Source organism: Oncorhynchus clarkii, chromosome 25, assembly GCF_045791955.1.
Source record: "Oncorhynchus clarkii lewisi isolate Uvic-CL-2024 chromosome 25, UVic_Ocla_1.0, whole genome shotgun sequence".
Taxonomy (NCBI): Eukaryota; Metazoa; Chordata; class Actinopteri; order Salmoniformes; family Salmonidae; genus Oncorhynchus; species Oncorhynchus clarkii.
The window spans coordinates 21,868,485-21,887,847 of NC_092171.1; the positions used below are offsets into that span (position 1 = coordinate 21,868,485).

The following is a 19,363-nucleotide window of genomic DNA, read 5'->3' on the forward strand; positions in this document are numbered from 1 at the left end:
TGATCCTTATTTTAGCTATACATGACATGATTAACAATTGCCTATATTTCAGCACAGAACAACATGATACAGAGTGAAAAGCAAAGACATAATGGTGATGAGGAGGTTGTCAAAGAACTGGTGAGTGTAATTTTGTGTCAACCAGATACTTATGATTAAAACTAGTTTCATTTTCTGTTTGGCTTGTGGAGACACTTTTTTTGTACCTCAACAGTGTATTGCCAATGGGGTGTCTTATGAGAAGATACCCCAGGAAGGTAGCAGCATCACAGCCCTGGAGGTGTTCTTCTCAGGTTATCCTCGTATGGTTGGCCTCTCCCTTTTTCCAAGGCTGTGCCAGCTCACATTGGTAGGCCAGAGTATCAGTCACATCAAGGGCCTTGAGTCCTGTCCCCTGCTTCGGGAGTTCTGGGTGGTGGAATGCCAGCTGACAGTAAGATCCAGGTTTCTCTTCATTCCTTCATGCTGACATCTTGGAGATGTGTGTAGAGTTTATCTAAAGAGTATCTAAAACAGAATTATATTGACCATCAAAACTGAGCATCTTTGATTTCTCAATTCAGAGTAGACTGCAAAATAACTGTATCTAGCTAGGGTTTGCATCTTTGTCTTTAATACCAACAATATTTGTTTTTGGGGGGGGGGGGTATTTATTTTCATTATTGTAGGACATTTCTGGACTTCAGAATTGCCATCAGTTACAGAAGCTGTACCTCTATGACAATCAGATCAGTAAGATTGAGAATTTGGAGTCACTTGTCAATCTACAGGTGCTGTGGCTTAACAATAACTTCATCACTCACATAGAGGTATGGATGCATTTCTGTGTCATGTAATGCACCTCATCTGTATAGATTGGCTTTCTTGAAATCTGCATTTTTTTAGATGTCTCATCCTTTCTTCATACCTGTTTAAAGGGATTAAACAGACTTCAAAAGCTGAGAGAGCTGAATCTAGCTGACAATAACATTGAGAAGATAGGTGAGTTGAAGGTTCATCTCCAATGGCTATAAACTTGACAGATGACATCTTTGATGTATTTATAATGCTAATTATTCAATCTGTTTCACAGGACACAGTCTTGATCCTAATATCAGCATTGAAAATCTGAATTTATCTGGGAACAAGATCTGCTCTTTTAAGGTGAGAAAAAAATCTGCACCTTCTCAATCTAATATCTGACTACCACCTTTGCATATGGTGAATTACAGGCTTGCTTTTCAGTCGAATATCTTGATTGCCTAATTTAGAGTAGATTCTATATATGATAATTCATTCAAACCTTTATTCTAGTCAACAATGTAGAATTCAGTCACCCAACAAAGGATTGGGTATTATTTTTGATTGGCCGTCAGTCTCGATAGTTTCCTATTTCCCCGGTCTCTTTGGTTTTGAAAGAGCTGATTACAGCAATTCCCTGTATTTTATCTATGTCGAAGGCCTATTGCTACAGCAGTACAGAAATATCTGCTGATTTTAACTGTTGCACAATTCATCTGAAGCTTACCATCTTTGCTATTTTGATATGACATTTCTCCTTTAGTTGAACTATGCAGGGTTAAAGTGAGATTCCCACAAAATTATGCATGAAATTGTGTAAAAAATATTCTTACAACATACAGTATACAGAATGTCAGGTATGGCTTGAGTTTGTGTGAAGGAACAGTTGGTCCTCTATGATCTACCCTGAAACCTCAGAGAACCCCCCCCACCAGCAAACAAGTAGAAATCCAATCATCTCATCAATCAATTATGTTAATGTAATCCATTTAGGAGATTCCCTCCTCACAGATATACAGCATCAAAACCATTAGTGGGGTTGAGTGCCAATCAGGGTTGTGCATGCTTCAGTTTAGTGTTTTTAAACGTGTCCCTCTTAAGCATCAACATCATGTTATCGTGTTGTGTAACAGGAGCTGACCCTCCTGGCCCCATTGACCTGTCTGAGAGTGTTGGGACTGAAGGACCCCCAGTCAAGTCCCACCCCAGTATGTCTGCTGTGTAACTATGCCACCCACGTGCTCTACCACATGCCAGGCCTCCAGCGGCTTGACACCTACGACGTCTCCAGCAAGCATTTGAAGGACGCTGCCGAGGTACAGGTCAATAGTCCCAAGGGTCAGCTTTCGTAACTGTTGTCACTGTGCAGGCTCCAGGGCTGTGATAGCATAGAATTAGCAATTAGAATACTAGAATGGACATTAATTATCTTATAACAGTATTAAAGATCAGCCATTTTGGTAAAGAAGTAGAATTTCTCCCTGACCAAAATGTTTGCCGTTATCACACCATTCTGGAACTTTAAGGGTTTATGACATAACCCCTCTAGTAATTTAATAGGATCTTAATGTCTGATACTCTCTACTACTGAGAGATTAAAGCATATGTTTAATAAGTCGTCCCTGAACTCTGATGATTTATGTATTTTTCCGGTGTTGCTTTTTTTCTAATCTTCTTGTAATTCTTCTTGTAATTACAGTCTAATGAACTATGGTATAAATAAAGGGGTTCCATTGCATACAGTACATTGTAACATCTGTTCATTCCAGTCCACTGTGATTAAGAAGATGATGTACTACAACATGCGTGTGCGGACAGCCCAGAGGAACCTGGCAGAGACCCAGGCCAATCTGCTGGAGAACAAGAGGAATCTCTTACAGCTGCCAGAGGACCGCATCAGAGCTCTCAATTATGCCCTCAAAAACGTCCGTACAACACTATGCCCTCAACAATGGACTTTTGATGCATATGTCATACATTTACAGTGGTGCTTAATATGACTATTGTGTTGGTGTCTTGAGCAGCTGGAGTGTGAGCTGTCGGAGGTGCAGGCCCTGTGCAGGAAGTCGGCCCGTACCTGGGAGGATGGACTGTCACCGCTGAGTGAGGGCTCAGGGGACCGCAGTGACACCCTTGCTGACATCACCCGCGACCCCGGCCTGGAACACAAGATCCTCTCCAAGCTGGACACCCTGAAGGAGAGGTTGCAATTTTGGAACAGGAAGCTGGAGGAGTGAGTTCATGTACATTAATAATGGATTAGACCTCCAAGAGAGATTCAAATCTAAAATCAAATTATATTTGTCAAATGCGTCGAATACAACAGGTATAGTAGACCTTACCGTAAAATGCTTACTTACAAGCCCTCAACCAACAATGCAGTTTTAAGAAAATAGAGTTAAGAAGATATTTATTAAATAAATTCAAGTAAAAAAAATCATAATAATAAATAACACTATAAAATAACAATAATGAGGCTATATACAGAGGGTACCGGTACCGAGTCAGTGAGCGGGGTACAGGTTAGTCAAAATCATGTGTACATGCAGGTAGAGGTAAAGTCACTATGCATGGATGGGGGGGTCAATGTAAATAGTCCGGGTGGCCATTTGATTAATTGTTCAGCGGTAGTAGAGAGAACAGCCTATGACTTGGGTGACTGGAGTCTTTGTCAATTTTTTGGACCTCCCTCTGACACCGCCAAGGTCCTGGATGGCAGGAAGCTTAACCCCAGTGATGTACTGGGCTGTTAGCAGTTGATATTACTCTTCAATAACACAGACCCCAAAGCAAATCAGGGGGAGAAAAATAGGTTTATTCAAAGAGGACAAATCATAGATGTTATGCCGAGAGATAAGATGTTCATTCTTCACTGTCCTCAGTGATTCTCTCCTCAGTGATTCTCTCCACAGAACAAAGGAGACAGGATGTAATTTATAACCCAACCCTAGCTTGTGGTTGACCAATTAGAATTCCTTGCAATCAAACTTGGCCAATGGCCAAATAACAAGTATCCTATTTCAGGCTCAATGTATAAACAATTTGGACCAATGAGAACTTGCCATGTAGCTATGAGTTCCAGACTGAAATTCCTCCCATGTCTCTGACCCCTTGATCATTAATCCCCTTTTACAGAAAAAACCTTGCAATGAGTGACATGTATCCATCGTGATCCATTGATCGTTAGTACTCTATTGACTTTTAGTCCTCTTGACCTTTAGTCCTCTGTGTTGTGTATTTATCTTCTAAATATCCATACACTCCTCTAGACCATTTTAAAAAGAAATATACTTCAAATTAATTTTTAGAAAACATGAAAAAATAGATAGTATAAAAAACATTAGCAGTAAACATAAAATCATTCACATTAAACAGCTTGTATTTCTATAAAACACAAAGAGCATATTTTACTTGCTGTTACAATAAGACATATTTTTTATAACTTTGTTTTAAAACTACGTATTAACAGATGTAATGATGATGTCTCACGATTCCTACCACATCATGTATTTGGAGGAAACTCACACAAAAAAAATATTGTCTGCAAGACAATAATATTCAATCGTCCTATTGGCAAGGTAATCATTCACAAAGTCCTTTAAAAGTTACCAGCTCTTCCACACTGGTATCAGTCCCAGATACAGTGCATTGCAAAAGTATTGGCGTTTTTCTTATTTTACTGCACTACAACCTGTAATTTAAATTGATTGATATATTTGGATTTCATATAATGGACATACACAAAATAGTCAAAATTGGTGAAGTGAAATGAAAAAAATAACTTGTTTAAAAAATAAAAAAAATTAAATGGAAAAGTGGTGCATACAGTTGAAGTCGGAAGTTTACATACACTTAGGTTGGAGTCATTCAATCTCGTTTTCCAACCACTCCACAAATTTCTTGTTAACAAACTATAGTTCTGGCAAATCGGTTAGGACATCTACTTTGTGCATGACACAAGTAATTTTTCCAACAGACAGATTATTTTTATTAGTTTACAGACAGATTATTTCACTTATAATTCACTGTATCACAATTCAAGCGAGTCAGAAGTTTACATACACTAAGTTGACTGTGCCTTTAAACAGCTTGGAAACTTCCAGAAAATGATGTCATGGCTTTAGAAGATTCTGATAGGCTAATTGACATCATTTGAGTCAATTGGAGGTGTACCTGTGGATGTATTTCAAGGCCTACCTTCAAACTCAGTGCCTCTTTGCTTGACATCATGGGAAAATCAAAAGAAATCAGCCAAGACCTAAAAAAAAAATTGTAGACCTCCACAAGTCTGGTTCATCCTTGGGAGCAATTTCCAAACGCCTGAAGGTACCACGTTCATCTGTACAAACAATAGTACGCAAGTATAAACACCATGGGACCACGCAGCCGTCATACCGCTCAGGTCTCGTCTCCTAGAGATGAACGTAATTTGATGCAAAAAGTGCAAATCAATGCCAGAACAACAGCAAAGGACCTTGTGAAGATGCTGTAGGAAATCTGTACAAAAGTATCTATATCCACAGTAAAATGAGTCCTATGTCAACATAACTTGAAAGGCCGCTCAGCAAGGAAGAAGCCACTGCTCCAAAACTGCCATTAAAAAGCCAGACTACGTTTTGCAACTGCACATGGGGACAAAGATCGTACTTTTTGGAGAAATGTCCTCTGGTCTGATGAAACAAAAATAGAACTGTTTGGCCATAATGACCATCGTTATGTTTGGAGAAAAAAGGGGGAAGAACACCATCCCAACCGTGAAGCAAGGGGGTGGCAGCATCATGTTGTGGGAGTACTTTGCTGCAGGGGGGTCTGGTGCACTTCACAAAATAGATAGCTTCATGAGAAAGGAAAATGATGTAGATATATTGAAGCAATACTCAATACTTCCGTATTGAGCGAGTCACTGGTATTTCCTACTTTCATTTTTGCTTGTAAGCAGGAATCAGGAGGATAGAATTGTGTGGAGTAGAGGTGGTCTAGAGTTTTTTTCCTCTTGTTGCACATGTGACATGCTGGTAGAAATGAGGTAAAACGGATTTAAGTTTCCCTGCATTAAAGTCCCCGGCTACTAGGAGCGCCTCTTCTGTATGAGCATTTTCTTGTTTGCTTATGGCTTTATACAGCTTGTTGAGAGCGGTCTTAGTACCAGCGTTGGTTTGTGGTGGTAGATAGACGGCTATGAAAAATATAGATGAAAACTCTATTGGTAGATAGTGCGGTCTACAGCTTATCATGAGGTACTCTACCTCAGGCGAGCATATACCTTGGGACTACCTTAATATTAGACATTGTGCACCAGCTGTTATTGACAAATAGACGCACACCCCCACCCCTCGTCATACCAGACGTAGCTGCTCTGTCCTGCCGATGCACGGAAAACCAAGCCAACTGTACGTTATACAGTTCAGCTACGACTCGGTGAAACATAAGATATTACAGTTTTTAATGTTCCGTTGGTCGGATAGTCTCGCATGGAGCTCATCCAGTTTATTCTCCAGTGATTGCACGTTGGCTAATAGAACGGATGGTAGATGCGGGTTACACACTCGCCGACTAATTTTCACTAGACACCCTCATCTCCGCCCCCTGTATTTCCTTATTGTCTTCATGCGAATGACGGGGATTTGGGCCTTGTCGGGGAGCAACATTATATCCTTCGCGTCAGCTCATTAAATAAAAAATCTTTGTTCAGTTCGAGGTGAGTAATCGCTGTTCTGATATCCAGAAGCTCTTTTTTTTTTTTATAAGAGACGGTAGCATCAACATTATGTACAAAAATTTTTACAAACAATATGAAAAAACACAAAATAGCAATTGTTTTGTAAAACGGTACCATTCTGAGAATTTCTAAATTTCTTTGATTTTAGAAGGGCTCAATACAGTCTCATTTGGCATTCTTGTTTATATGTAAGCTTTCTATTGGCACTAAGATTATGAAGCGTGAAAAGGAGATTGTTTTTATCTTGTTTTTGCAGGATTGAGTCCTGGTACCAGCGGGACTTGGCCCAAGCCACCAAAAGGAACGAGATGATGGTCTACTTTCTGCTGATGGAGCTTGAGACAGTGGGGAATATTCGGTTTGAAGAGGGCTGCTCCACAGACCCCTGGTACAAATGATCTCCTTTTACATAACAGTGACATTAGCCAGGGTACCTGCAGGGAAATTACTTATGTGATCATATAGTACTAGATCATGATATGTTTCATCCAAGTCTTCTGCGGACTGATCTGTCTTGAGTTTACCTCATTTGTGTTGGTGATTTGTGTAGATGATTATGTCGGTGATTTGCAGCATTTAGCTATTGAGTCCACTGTTTTCTCTCTCCCAACAGGTTCACTTCCTGTTATGACCTCCTGCTCTCCCGGTTCTGTGCGTGGGACTACAAGGCTCATGGCATCACTGGCATCAAGATCAACCGTATCATCCGCATCCATAACCGTTCGCTGCGGCTTCGTTTCGAGGACAAGCTTCATACCCTGTTGGCCAGCGAAGAGTCGACAATGTTCTCACAGTGAGTTCCCATGATGAGACTGTTAAATCTTAAAATGGCAACTCTTTCTTCTACACGCAGCGTTCCTTTTCTCTATGATATTCACCTCAGCTCCTCAGTATTATGTCTATGTCTGATATTACACAGAAATAGTTGAACATTTATGTTTTTTGATAACAGACCACATAACCTGAAATATTTTGACAGTATTTACATTTGTCTGACTGCAGTTCCATCTGTGCAGGAATTACAAACGCTGGCTGGAGTACCTGTTCTATGTGTCTGATCCTGAAAGAACCAGTGAGAAGAATGAGATGTTTCACATTCCAGAGGACGGCTTTAAAACAGCAGATATGTATAAGGTACACATATTGCTTATTCAGACTGTACACTATGCCTGAGATTGTGTCATTGTTTTAGTTCTTGACACTGTCGTGTGTCTTGTGTCTGTGTTAGGCCCTGGGCAGAGAGAGAGCTGTACCCTTGTCTAACAGCCTGAGTGTGACGGACAGCCCCAGGATTGAGTACACACAGCGACAGGCCAACCAAGGCACCTCCAAGCAGAGCATAGACCCTCTTCTTTTCAGACATGGTCTGTATGGTCCTATTTCATCCTTTCACACACTTAAATGACTTTGTATTGCTAATGAAACCTTGAGGATATAAATCAGGACAAAAATTTAAATGTACAAATTATATTTTTTTGCTTTAAATGAACCTGTGTCAGAGAAACTGAAATGGAATTATTCAAACTCTCCACCTGTTTCAAGGTCAGCTCATAGTGTCCAAAGTGTTCCTGGGCCGCAGCTTCCCCATCCATGAAGGGGATTCAGTGGACGCCCTCAACTACCCCAAAGCTCACTCTGTTTACCGCAATGTGAGCCCAGAGCAGGTCCATAAGACAAATGGAGGTAATGTCACAACTGTTACTTTTCAGAACAACCCGTTTTTTACTGGTGACAGTGGAGTGGAAACAACCAGCAAAAGTCAACATTCTTCTATTCCATCTTATTGTTGACCAACCTGAGACTTTTATCCAAATAGAGAGGCCTTGCTCCTCCAATATCCACAGTGGCTGTGACTGCAGTCTGAGACAGAGTCAGTGGTTTGTATTTGACCGTGAGCTTGTCCTGCCGGAGTACCTCATCGACTTTGAGTATATCACGCAGGTAGGAAAAAGTATACCCTGTTTGTCTTTCAATGTTCCAATTTTTGTAAACCCACCAACCAAGTGCTGATATTCACCAACCGTTTGTCCTCACCACTATGATGTTCCCTCCTCTCAGGACCGAGCCCAGCCTGCATTCCCAGAGCCCAGCAGCAGAGGCACAGACAACCCCCCTCCCAACGATATCAACCTGGACGAAGAGGCTCTAAACATGGAGCCCATGCTCAAACCGCGGCCCAAGCTGCTGTGCCTGGACGAGAAGACTTTACTCAATGTAGCCAGGGCCAACGTCCTCAGTCAGATTACAGTAAGGGTTGAGGCCTCTGAGTGAGGGACTAACACATAATGGTACTTTAGCCCACTAGGTTTAGCACTGATATCCTCTCTGTACTGTGCTGGTGCCCCACTTTCATCTTTCTTCTTCCCTGGTCAAAGGTGTTGAATCTCCATGGCAACAGCCTGAGTAAACTGAAGGAGATCTCTCGTCTGACAGCCCTGCGCCGCCTGACTATCAGCTTCAATGAGTTTACACAACTAGATGACATCTCCCACATGGTGCGTTCTGACGGGTGGGGCATTTAGGTCGACCAATCTTTATGAATCATTTTCAACTTGGAGTCCTACATACAGCAAATAGGTTCCCTAATGTTTCTCTGTGTTCCTCCAGCCCAACTTGGAGTTTGTGGACGCCAGCTACAACCACCTGCTGACCCTGGAGGGGCTGAGGGGGCTGGGGCGGCTCAATCAACTGGACCTGCGCTGGAACCAGCTGACCCGCGCTAGAGAGGAGACGGCTGTGCTCCGGAAACATGCCCCCACCCTGCTGAGACTGGACACCCGCCACAACCCCTGGCATAGGGTAAAACCACACACACTAACACCAGCTTTAACATTGGTCTAGTCTAGTCATATAGTAAGACCATAAGACACTGTGCTAATGAAAGTGATGTGTTTGTCCCAGCCCGAGGCGGTAAGGATGACGGTTCTGGGACGTCTGATTAGCCTTACACACCTGGATGACATGCTGGTGACAGAGGAAGAGGCAGGCGCTGCTGTTCAGATGGCTGCAGGCTCCAGAATCAGCCAGGTAAGAGTTAGACAAGAGAATCACTCTCTCTTCTTAGTTCATGATTTGCCAGATAGGTTGAATACTTTAATGTAAGTGAGCTACCTTTGCTGTTACATGCTGCATGACAAAGTTTGGTCTACCGTCTGTGTTGAGAGTAGTAATTCCTCAGTCTGATTCACACTCTGGCTACAGGCATCTCTGTTGGCCCACTCCCGGACGGACAGTGAGCGTCCCCGCAGTCTCAGCCTGCTCTCTGCAGCCCAGCTCCTGGATCAACTCAGCCCCTCGCCCTGGGACATCACTGGAGACCTAGAGCAAGGCTGGACCACCAAGGTGAAACAAACACTAATATACACAATACTGGAGTCCAGGAACAATAAAGATGTACTCGTTTCAGCTTGTAGTTTATGGGTTCTCTCCTGGTGCTTCATCTGGAGTACAAGTGCAGTCTGTTTACTTAACAGTGACCTCTGAACTCTGAGCAGATCACAGCCCTTAACCTTGACAGCCAGAGGCTCTCCAGGCTCACCAACCTGGACAAACTGGTCAACCTGCGCTGGGCCTCCTTCAATGACAACAACATCTCTAAAGTGGAGGGTCTGGACAACTGCCAGCATCTAGAGGAGCTGTCCCTCAACGACAACTGCATCTCTAGGCTCGACGGTCAGTCCTAATCTCAATGGTCACCACATGACAAATTATTAAGTGTTGTCATATATATTTTAACACAATAGAAAACTCTTGGCACTCTTGGTTCAGAATGCACTAGGTCTATTCAAGGAAGAGAGAACAATTTGGTATTGACAAGGGAATCATGTCCATCAAAGATGTATGAGATATCCCTCCCTATCTTTGTCCTCTCAGGTGTGTCCAAACTGCACCAGCTCACTAAGCTCAGTGTGAATGGGAACCAGCTGTCCTGTCTGGATGGCACTGTCCTGGACCGGATGCCCAACCTCCACTTCTTGTCTGTGGAGAACAACTGCATTGGCTCCCTGAACGGGGTGCATAGGGCCCGCTCACTATTCGAGCTGTACATAGGCAACAACATCATCACCTCCACACGAGACATCTACCACCTAAAGGTGAGCTGACCTCACACAGCCAAGCATGATCACATACTGTACACCAACCCACAGGATACATAAAAGCTGTTTTTTATACACTGTTACTAATAGTCAATGTGTAAATTAAAATAAAGTAAGATCCTTGTTTTTTACATTTTTTTCTAGGCTTTGACAAACTTAATCATTCTGGATCTGTATGGTAATCCTTTAGTGGAGAAACTGGAAAGCTACAGGATTTATGTGGTGTTCCATCTACCCTCTCTAAAGGCACTGGATGGGGTTGCAGTGGTATGTTTACGTCATAATCAAATGGAGATATTCGTTTTAGAGATAAATAAAATTGAGCTGAATTGAGATGAAACAGAAGTGACGTCATTGTGATCCACAGGAAATGACGGAGTGTGAGAACGCCAAGGATGTGTTTGGTGGACGCCTGACCCCTGACATGGTGGCAGAGAAACTGGGACACTCCAACTACTCTGACGTCGTTGATCTCAACCTGCAGTCCAGTGCTATCAGGTCATTGAGCATAGTGTATTGTAGTTCAGCTACTACTGTGTAGTAGTTCATCACAGTATTTCAGTCACCTTTTAGATGAGTAGAAGAGACAGTAAAAGAAAGAGTGAGTGTGTATAAACTGTGCCCTTTCTCCCCAGTATGGTGGACCTGGCCCCAGCAGACCTGTTCCACAACATGCGCAGTGTCAACCTGGAGCACAACAACCTCACCTCCTTCAGTGGCCTTGTCTACCTGCCCAACATCAAGGTGGGCCTGCCAAATTATTGTTACCAACCGGCCAAACTTTTCCGACCATTCTAAAATGTAATCTGTGCCATATATTTTACATTTATAAGTTGCACTGTCAGGTTTTTTTAAAACCATCAACAATAAAAAAATAAACATTTTTTTATTTTCTTCCATGTAGGCACTATGTTTGAACTATAACCACATAGAATCCATCCTGCCCAGGCAGAAGGCCCAGGCCCCCCTGACTAACAGACAGATTCTCTATCACAAGGTGAACTCCAGTGGCTATGGCCAGCAGGGCTCATCAAAAGGCAGCAGGTACCAGCAGTACAGATAAAAGTATAATATTTGAACATGGCATTGAAATGTATTACTTTTAAACCTAGTTTGTGAGGTGTAAATGTACAATTCATGAATAGATTTAAACATTTCTGTCTTCTCAGTATACTGTGTGGTTGGCAAAGGACTCATTTCATGTCTTTGTTGCAATAGACTAGAGTATATTTTTCTACTTTCAGCCACTTGGAGGCAGCACGAAGCTGTTGAAGTGACAAAGATTTTAGGCTTCTGTTAGCTGCTCTCGGAAAAGCACAAATCTCCCTTTTCACTGATACTATTGAAAAAGACCAGAGGAGAGTTTACACAAAGTAAAAGGTTTAAAATGTGAAGGGGTTGGGGGGGGGGTCAGGCTTTTGTGTGGTTTGCCTTGAGTTGCTGTGCACCTGAGGTCTGGCCTTCTAAATGAGGCACTGGGGAGAGAAGTTGCAGTGCATTCAGTCAGAGTGGCAGCTAAAGCTCAGAGTGCCCATTCTTTCCCTCTCTTTCAGGGAAGTGGGTCCTGTGGACAGCCTAGAGCCACTAATGAGCAGCCTGGAGGTGCTGCATTTGAGCCACAATGGCATCTCAAATATGGCCAATCTGCAGCTCAGCAGGCTCACAAATCTCAAAGCACTCTTCCTCCAAGGTACAGTAACAGCTTCCTTCAGGTTTCAAAGCTGATGAAAAGTACAGCTCAGTAACAGACGAGGCTCTCTCAGACTTGCCCAGGTGGAGATGGTGCAACAAGAATAGGAACGAAATGGGCATGGCAATGAGTCACAGCAAAACAGTGCCTTTTTCTGTCTGCCATTGTTTGCATTTGATTATTGTTTTCTTCAGTTGAGTGACTGTCTGATCCTAATCCCACCCTGGGTGTTTGTTTATAATCCTGTCAAGACAGCTTTGTACACAGCACAGACCACACTCACTATACACACGGATTCAGGGCAGGAGATGCACCTTTTCCAGTTCCTCTTTAAAATGGCATTCTGTAGTTGCTACATACATTTTTGTACTTTTCAATTATAGATATACAGTGGGGCAAAAAAGTATTTAGTCAGCCACCAATTGTGCAAGTTCTCCCACTTAAAAAGATGAGGCCTGTAATTTTCATCATGGGTACACTTCAACCATGACAGACAACATGAGAAAAAAAATCCAGAAAATCACATTGTAGGATTTTTAATGAATTTATTTGCAAATTATGGTGGAAAATAAGTATTTGGTCACCTACAAACAAGCAAGATTTCTGGCTCTCACAGACCTGTAACTTCTTCTTTAAGTTGCTCCTCTGTCCTCCACTCGTTACCTGTATTAATGGCACCTGTTTGAACTTGTTATCAGTATAAAAGACACCTGTCCACAACCTCAAACAGTCACACTCCAAACTCCACTATGGCCAAGACCAAAGAGCTGTCAAAGGACACCAGAAACAAAATTGTAGACCTGCACCAGGCTGGGAAGACTGGTAAGCAGCTTGGTTTGAAGAAATCTACTGTGGGAGCAATTATTAGGAAATGGAAGACATACAAGACCACTGATAATCTCCCTCGATCTGGGGCTCCACGCAAGATCTCACCCTGTGGGGTCAAAATGATCACAAGAACGGTGAGCAAAAATCCCAGAACCACACGGGGGGACCTAGTGAATGACCTGCAGAGAGCTGGGACCAAAGTAACAAAGCCTACCATCAGTAACACACTACGCCGCCAGGGACTCAAATCCTGCAGTGCCAGACGTGTACCCTTGCTTAAGCCAGTACATGTCCAGGCCCGTCTGAAGTTTGCTAGAGAGCATTTGGATGATCCAGAAGAAGATTGGGAGAATGTCATATGGTCAGATGAAACCAAAATATAACTTTTTTATAAAAACTCAACTCGTCGTGTTTGGACGACAAAGAATGCTGAGTTGCATCCAAAGAACACCATACCTACTGTGAAGCATGGGGGTGGAAACATTATGCTTTGGGGCTGTTTTTCTGCAAAGGGACCAGGACGACTGATCCGTGTAAAGGAAAGAATGAATGGGGCCATGTATCGTGAGATTTTGAGTGAAAACCTCCTTCCATCAGCAAGGGCATTGAAGATGAAACGTGGCTGGGTCTTTCAGCATGACAATGATCCCAAACACACCGCCCGGGCAACGAAGGAGTGGCTTCGGAAGAAGCATTTCAAGGTCCTGGAGTGGCCTAGCCAGTCTCCAGATCTCAACCCCATAGAAAATCTTTGGAGGGAGTTGAAAGTTTGTGTTACCCAGCAACAGCCCCAAAACATCACTGCTCTAGAGGAGATCTGCATGGAGGAATGGGCCAAAATACCAGCAACAGTGTGTGAAGACTTGTGATTTTCTGGATTTTTTTTCTTCTCATTTTGTCTGTCATAGTTGAAGTGTACCTATGATGAAAATTACAGGCCTCTCATCTTTTTAAGTGGGAGAACTTGCACAATTGGTGGCTGACTAAATACTTTTTTCCCCCACTGTGTAACTTATAAATGCCTCATTAGCTTTGTTCAACTGTCGTTACCTATCAGAACCCAAAATATAAGCTTGTTTTATTCCATTGTTTGTAAACGATGTAATTGTAAACACACACTGTATAGCCCCAAAATATGGTTAAAACTATTATTTTAATCGCATGGATGGTCAGTCCTATCGATAGCTCTGTCTATGAATTAGAGAGTGGTTACATTGCTCAAGCCCCATCCTTCAGCAGTTTACCAAAAACAGTGGTGGGGTGTTCGCTCTGTTGTTGTTTCAACTGCAGATTTCCCCTTTAAGTGTCTGAGTGAATTTCAGAGTTAATGATTGAAATTCACAGTGTTGTCATTTGCAATGATGCCGCCCGGTCAAATCATATTGGTAACAGGGGTAGCTGTAGTCATGTAATTACCTACTGATTTAATATCTTACCTTCTCCTCTCAGGTAATGAGATCAGCCAGGTGGAGGGCTTGGAGGGTCTGCATCAGCTCCGGGAGCTGGTCTTGGACCGGAACCGGATCAAGGCCCTGGGGGAGAACTCCTTTTTTGGTCAGGCTTTTCTGCTGGAGCTGCACCTGGCAGAGAACCGCCTACGGGAACTTAACCACCTCCAACCCCTTACCGAGCTGAGGAGGCTGTTCCTGGGCATGAACAAACTACAGGTACCCCTCCTCCAGCAGTCCTCCAGTGTCCTGCAACTGCAAGTTATTGTCCTTTCTGGCAATACTGAGCCTTTCATATGCATTCATATACTGTAATGAGGAATTGATTCATTCACAGTGTGGAAATGTCCACCAAGTTCAAAGTCAAACTCCCTGTACAGCAGTTACTGAATTATGGTGATGCACTCATCATGTGCAAAGCATTTGGCATCTAAAATGTGTTTCATTTTGATCTACAGTGTATTCTAGGGGGTGAAAATATAGTCCCATAATTATAGATCATTACCACCCCGCTGTGGCGTGTGTGTGGGAGTAGCTAGTATTAAGGAGAATCGACATTGACTGAAGGTCAGGGTTATACATATGAGGACAGAGAGGAACAATCAAGGCAACGTGTAATCAGTGTCTCAGCCTACATCTCATTCTCACCCCAGGCGGGTGATTTGTGCTTTGTCTCAAAAAAAATTCTCCAATTGCTTATTTTTCTTCCTTAATCTTTTCATGTTTTCAATTAATGGAGGTCTGTGTGAGTCATAGCCCCGCTCAGTCACGTTCCGTGGTGGAGAGAGACGCCCCCGCTCCCCTTTTTGCATACCTAAACTCTCATGAGATTAATGAAAGATCACACATGTAATCTCTCCCATGAGCTGCCCCGCTCCTCTCTCACAGCTTCAAAATGTGGATGAGGTTTGGCCCTAATGGATTGGGGAGGGGTTAAATTCATGCTGCTATGAAGTGAGTAGGACAGACAGTATAATATCTCTTATCTCTCCTTTCTATTCCCTGTAGGACATCTCAGAGCTGGACAAGCTAGAAGTCCTTCCCTCCCTGATTGAGCTGTCAGTTGTAGGGAATCCTGTGAGTATATATTTGTTTGTTTTTTACCAATGTCGGTTACAACCTTGTATGTCTACCGGAAGCTACAATTACTACAATCAAGCAAGGGCTAAGTGAATTGTATTACCCCCATGACAGTATGAAAATTGTCAAATTATGCCCATTATGGGTCTCCTTCACTTGCATTTCAGTGTGTGTTCATTTTGTCTGAAAAGCCCCTGAGTTCTGTGCGCAATGGAAATCCAAGAGACCAAACATGGCTGCTCTTATTTAGAGGCCAGAGGACACTTCAAATATGTGTGCTGAGACACAGACTCTCTCTCACACACACACACACACACACACACCACCTCATTTACACGCTCACCCAAATTCTCACACACAAGCTCACAGATTAACTTTTACAAAACACACACTCAGTGCAACTCTATAGTTATAAATTAAGTGATTACATGATGGACCATCTGCTGTGCCTCAAACTGGCCTGCATCAGAGACAAATCCGCTGACCAAATCGCAGGGCCGTTATCAGACACTATTGGCCTGGGTTCAGCACCCATCTGGAGCCCATGGATCAGAGCTCTTATTGCCCAGTGCAGAGGGCTTGCCATCCATGGAGGCCTTCTCAGCTGGGCCAGCCTGTTTACCCCACAGCCCCCATCCCCCCGTCCCATCCCTTCCCCCATGGGGCTTAATCCTGCCAGGGTGGAGAGTCAGCAGCCGCTCCAGAGACAATACCTCCTGCTGTCAGCCGCATGAAATCACTGCTGCACCCATGTGCCCTGGCCAGACCATCTCTCCTCTCTTCTCCTTCTCTTCTGTTCAGTTTTCCCTCCTGTATGGACTGACAGGGCTCTGACCGGAGAGGATGGCTTTGTCCCCTGTGAAGGGGGAGCAGAGGGTTCCATCAGCTGGACCGGGGAGAAGGGTAGGGCTAGTGGGGCCGGCATAGGAGATGATGAGAGTGTGGTCTCTGAGGGTGGTGATTTCAGAGAACTGTTGGACTCACAAACAGACCCATGCCAGTTTAGTCCTTACAGGACAGCCTTGCAGCCTTCACTCCGAGGTCCTACATGAGTAAATGTTTTCTGTTGTCCCAGGTGGCCCGGCGATCCCTCCATAGGCCGGCAGTGGTACTACGCCTCTCCAGACTGCAGGTTCTGGATGGGGTGATGGTCACCCTGGAGGAGAGGACCAGGGCTGAGCTACTCTGCACAGAGGTCCAGGTGAGAGTTATTGTACTGCCTTTGTGTATCACCTGGTTGGTAAGAGCTTTGTCTTCTTACCTGCATCTTCTCCTGCGACCACTGCAGCTATCTCCATGCCCTTATGAGACTGACCTAAAAAGCCACAAAGGCCTAATTTCTGTTAAAGGCCAGATAACTGGCCATATCATGTCAACTGCAATGCAACTTGAACTCAAACAGCGTACAGAAAAACAACAACCAAACAGCAACTACCAAAAAACAAGGATCAAACTTCCAGTTTGTCTCCCTGATTTGATCTGCACATAACAAGAGATGGGGGCAGTAATGCTCCTCCAGTGCTGAATTAAAAGCAGCCTAAGCCAGCTCAGTTCATCCTGCTGATTAGATGAAATGTGCACGGCCGATAATGCACCAATGGATTTGCCCCCCTATTAGCTGGGTCAACCCGGCCCCCTGTGCTCGTTAAGAGAGTATTTGGGAGCGAGAGAGAGAGGGGGATTCTGGGTTCTCTCATTAAAAACATAAATTCAAAACCCTCTTCCTGCTCTTGACCCCCATCCCTTTCATTTCAGGCTTATGCCTGCTCTCACCCAGCTCTTTTTTTGTTTTCATTCAACAGTTATTATTATTGAGTGATCATTATCATTCTCTAATTAGATTTTTACACGTGATAAAAGACAATAGAAATTTGGCCATCCATACTGTAACATGGGTGTAGCAGAGACTAGCTATGGAGGGTGTAGTGAGGCAGGAAGCATAGATGGGAGCCAATGCAGGACATATTAATTAGTGAGGTCAGAGAGTTGAGACAGTGTTGCTAACGTGTCCCCAGGTGCACTTATTATGGACACCCATTAATATCACCTGACTCAAAGTAGCTTTATGTAGGCTGTATATCCCCTTTTGTGGTATTCACTGTCTCTCCCTTTCTCCCCACAGTGCCCAATGCCTCATGGATCCGGCATGGATATGAACCTGCCTGGCCTGCTTCCCCTCATGTCCCGGACTGCCCCTCTGCGGGGGACCAGTCTGAGTGGAGGACTGCAGCTGCAGCACTTCCTGGGTCATGAGATCCTGATGCCCTGCAACTTGGATGAAGCACTGCCCCATGACACGCCCAAACGTTAGTTAGCACTCCCTCGTATATGTCACACACACGGCACATCTGCACAGTACATCATTATATCCTCATCAATATTAATGAAATACCAACATTAGAATCTAAGTGTCTGGTTATGGGGAACACACATGTATCATTCACCTCCATGATGGGCAGAGCTGTTAACCAACACAGAGAGCATACGTCTTTCTCTTTCTCTTTTTGGCTATGCTATGGGACTCAGGCTCGGTTATACACTCATTAGGGTCAGAGATACCACTTTATCCACACAACTGTGTTAATTCCCATCTCAGACAAGAAGCAAAAACACAGCAGCGCTGCCCACCACGCCCGCAGTGCCCAGGCAGAGATGACCTTTAGGCAGATCAGAGGAATGGCAAGTACCCTGCCATCCACCGGCCTCCTTCCTAACGGGTACAGGGTCCTGATTACCAACCTCGAGCAGGACAGCAGGTGGGTAAAGCCCTAAACTCAGACCCTTGGGTTGTAGTGAGTAAACCTAGTTTGGTCTTGAGGTCAGATGTCCGTCTTCTAGAGCGGAGGATACACTGTATAAAACCCTACCTGAATGCTTGTGTTTCTTTTACAGATACCAGAGTGGTGGTGCTCCTAAACCCCCACCCATGTAGCACCCCAGGGGTTTGGGCAGAGGAATGGGAGACACTACTGTGGGCATGAGGAAGTAGAGAAATGGGAAGATCCTGATACTCCTGTGTGTGTCATTGCACACATGCAGAGTAAGAGTGGGAAGTATTGTTCAGCTGAATTCGGGTTCACTTCCGGTCCATAGACTGTAGATTAGTGAACTGCGGATAACCCCCTTTCCTTTAGTTTGTCTGTTTATAAATGTACACTGAACAAAAATATAAACTCAACATGTAAAGTGTTGGTCCCATGTTTCATGAGCTGTAATGTTCCATATGCACAAAAAGCTTGTTTCTCTCAAATGTTGTGCACAAATTTGTTTACATCCCTGTTGGTGAGCATTTGTCCTTTGCCAAGATAATCCATCCACCTGACAGGTGTGGCATATCAAGAAGCTGATTAAACAGCATGATCATTACACAAGTGCACCTTGTGCTTGGGACAATAAAAGGCCACTCTAAAATGTGTAGTTTTGTCACACAACACAATGCCACAGATGTCTCAAGTTTCTAGGGAGCGTGCAATTGGCAAGCTGACTGCAGGAATGTCCACCAGAGCTGTTGCCAGATAATTTAATGTTTATTTCTCTACCATAAGCCACCTCCAATGTTATTTTCGAGAATTTGGCAGTACTTTCAACAGGCCTCACAACCACAAACCACGTGTATGGCATCGTGTGAGCGGTTTGCTGATATCAACGTTGTGAACATAGTGCCGCATGGTGGGGTTATGGTATGGGCAGTCTTAAGCTACGGACAACAAACACAATTGCA

The 19,363-nt window shown here is 43.7% G+C and overlaps 1 protein-coding gene across 1 annotated transcript; it reads left to right on the plus strand.

Moving 5' to 3' along the window:
• The first annotated feature begins 63 nt into the window (after positions 1–63).
• Positions 64–19,151, plus strand: LOC139383802 (leucine rich repeat containing 9). Its single transcript, XM_071128372.1, has 32 exons — positions 64–120; positions 215–433; positions 669–809; positions 918–981; positions 1,073–1,143; positions 1,914–2,096; positions 2,550–2,705; positions 2,805–3,013; positions 6,756–6,887; positions 7,113–7,292; positions 7,516–7,633; positions 7,728–7,863; positions 8,042–8,182; positions 8,316–8,440; positions 8,558–8,746; positions 8,875–8,994; positions 9,107–9,298; positions 9,401–9,526; positions 9,701–9,841; positions 9,994–10,171; positions 10,373–10,593; positions 10,741–10,863; positions 10,964–11,094; positions 11,232–11,340; positions 11,501–11,640; positions 12,150–12,286; positions 14,564–14,781; positions 15,571–15,639; positions 16,718–16,855; positions 17,765–17,948; positions 18,239–18,398; positions 18,535–19,151. The coding sequence occupies exons 1-32, from the start codon at positions 64–66 to the stop codon at positions 18,572–18,574; spliced, it is 4,548 nt and encodes a 1,515-aa protein (XP_070984473.1). The 3' UTR covers positions 18,575–19,151.
• The last annotated feature ends 212 nt before the right edge of the window (positions 19,152–19,363 follow it).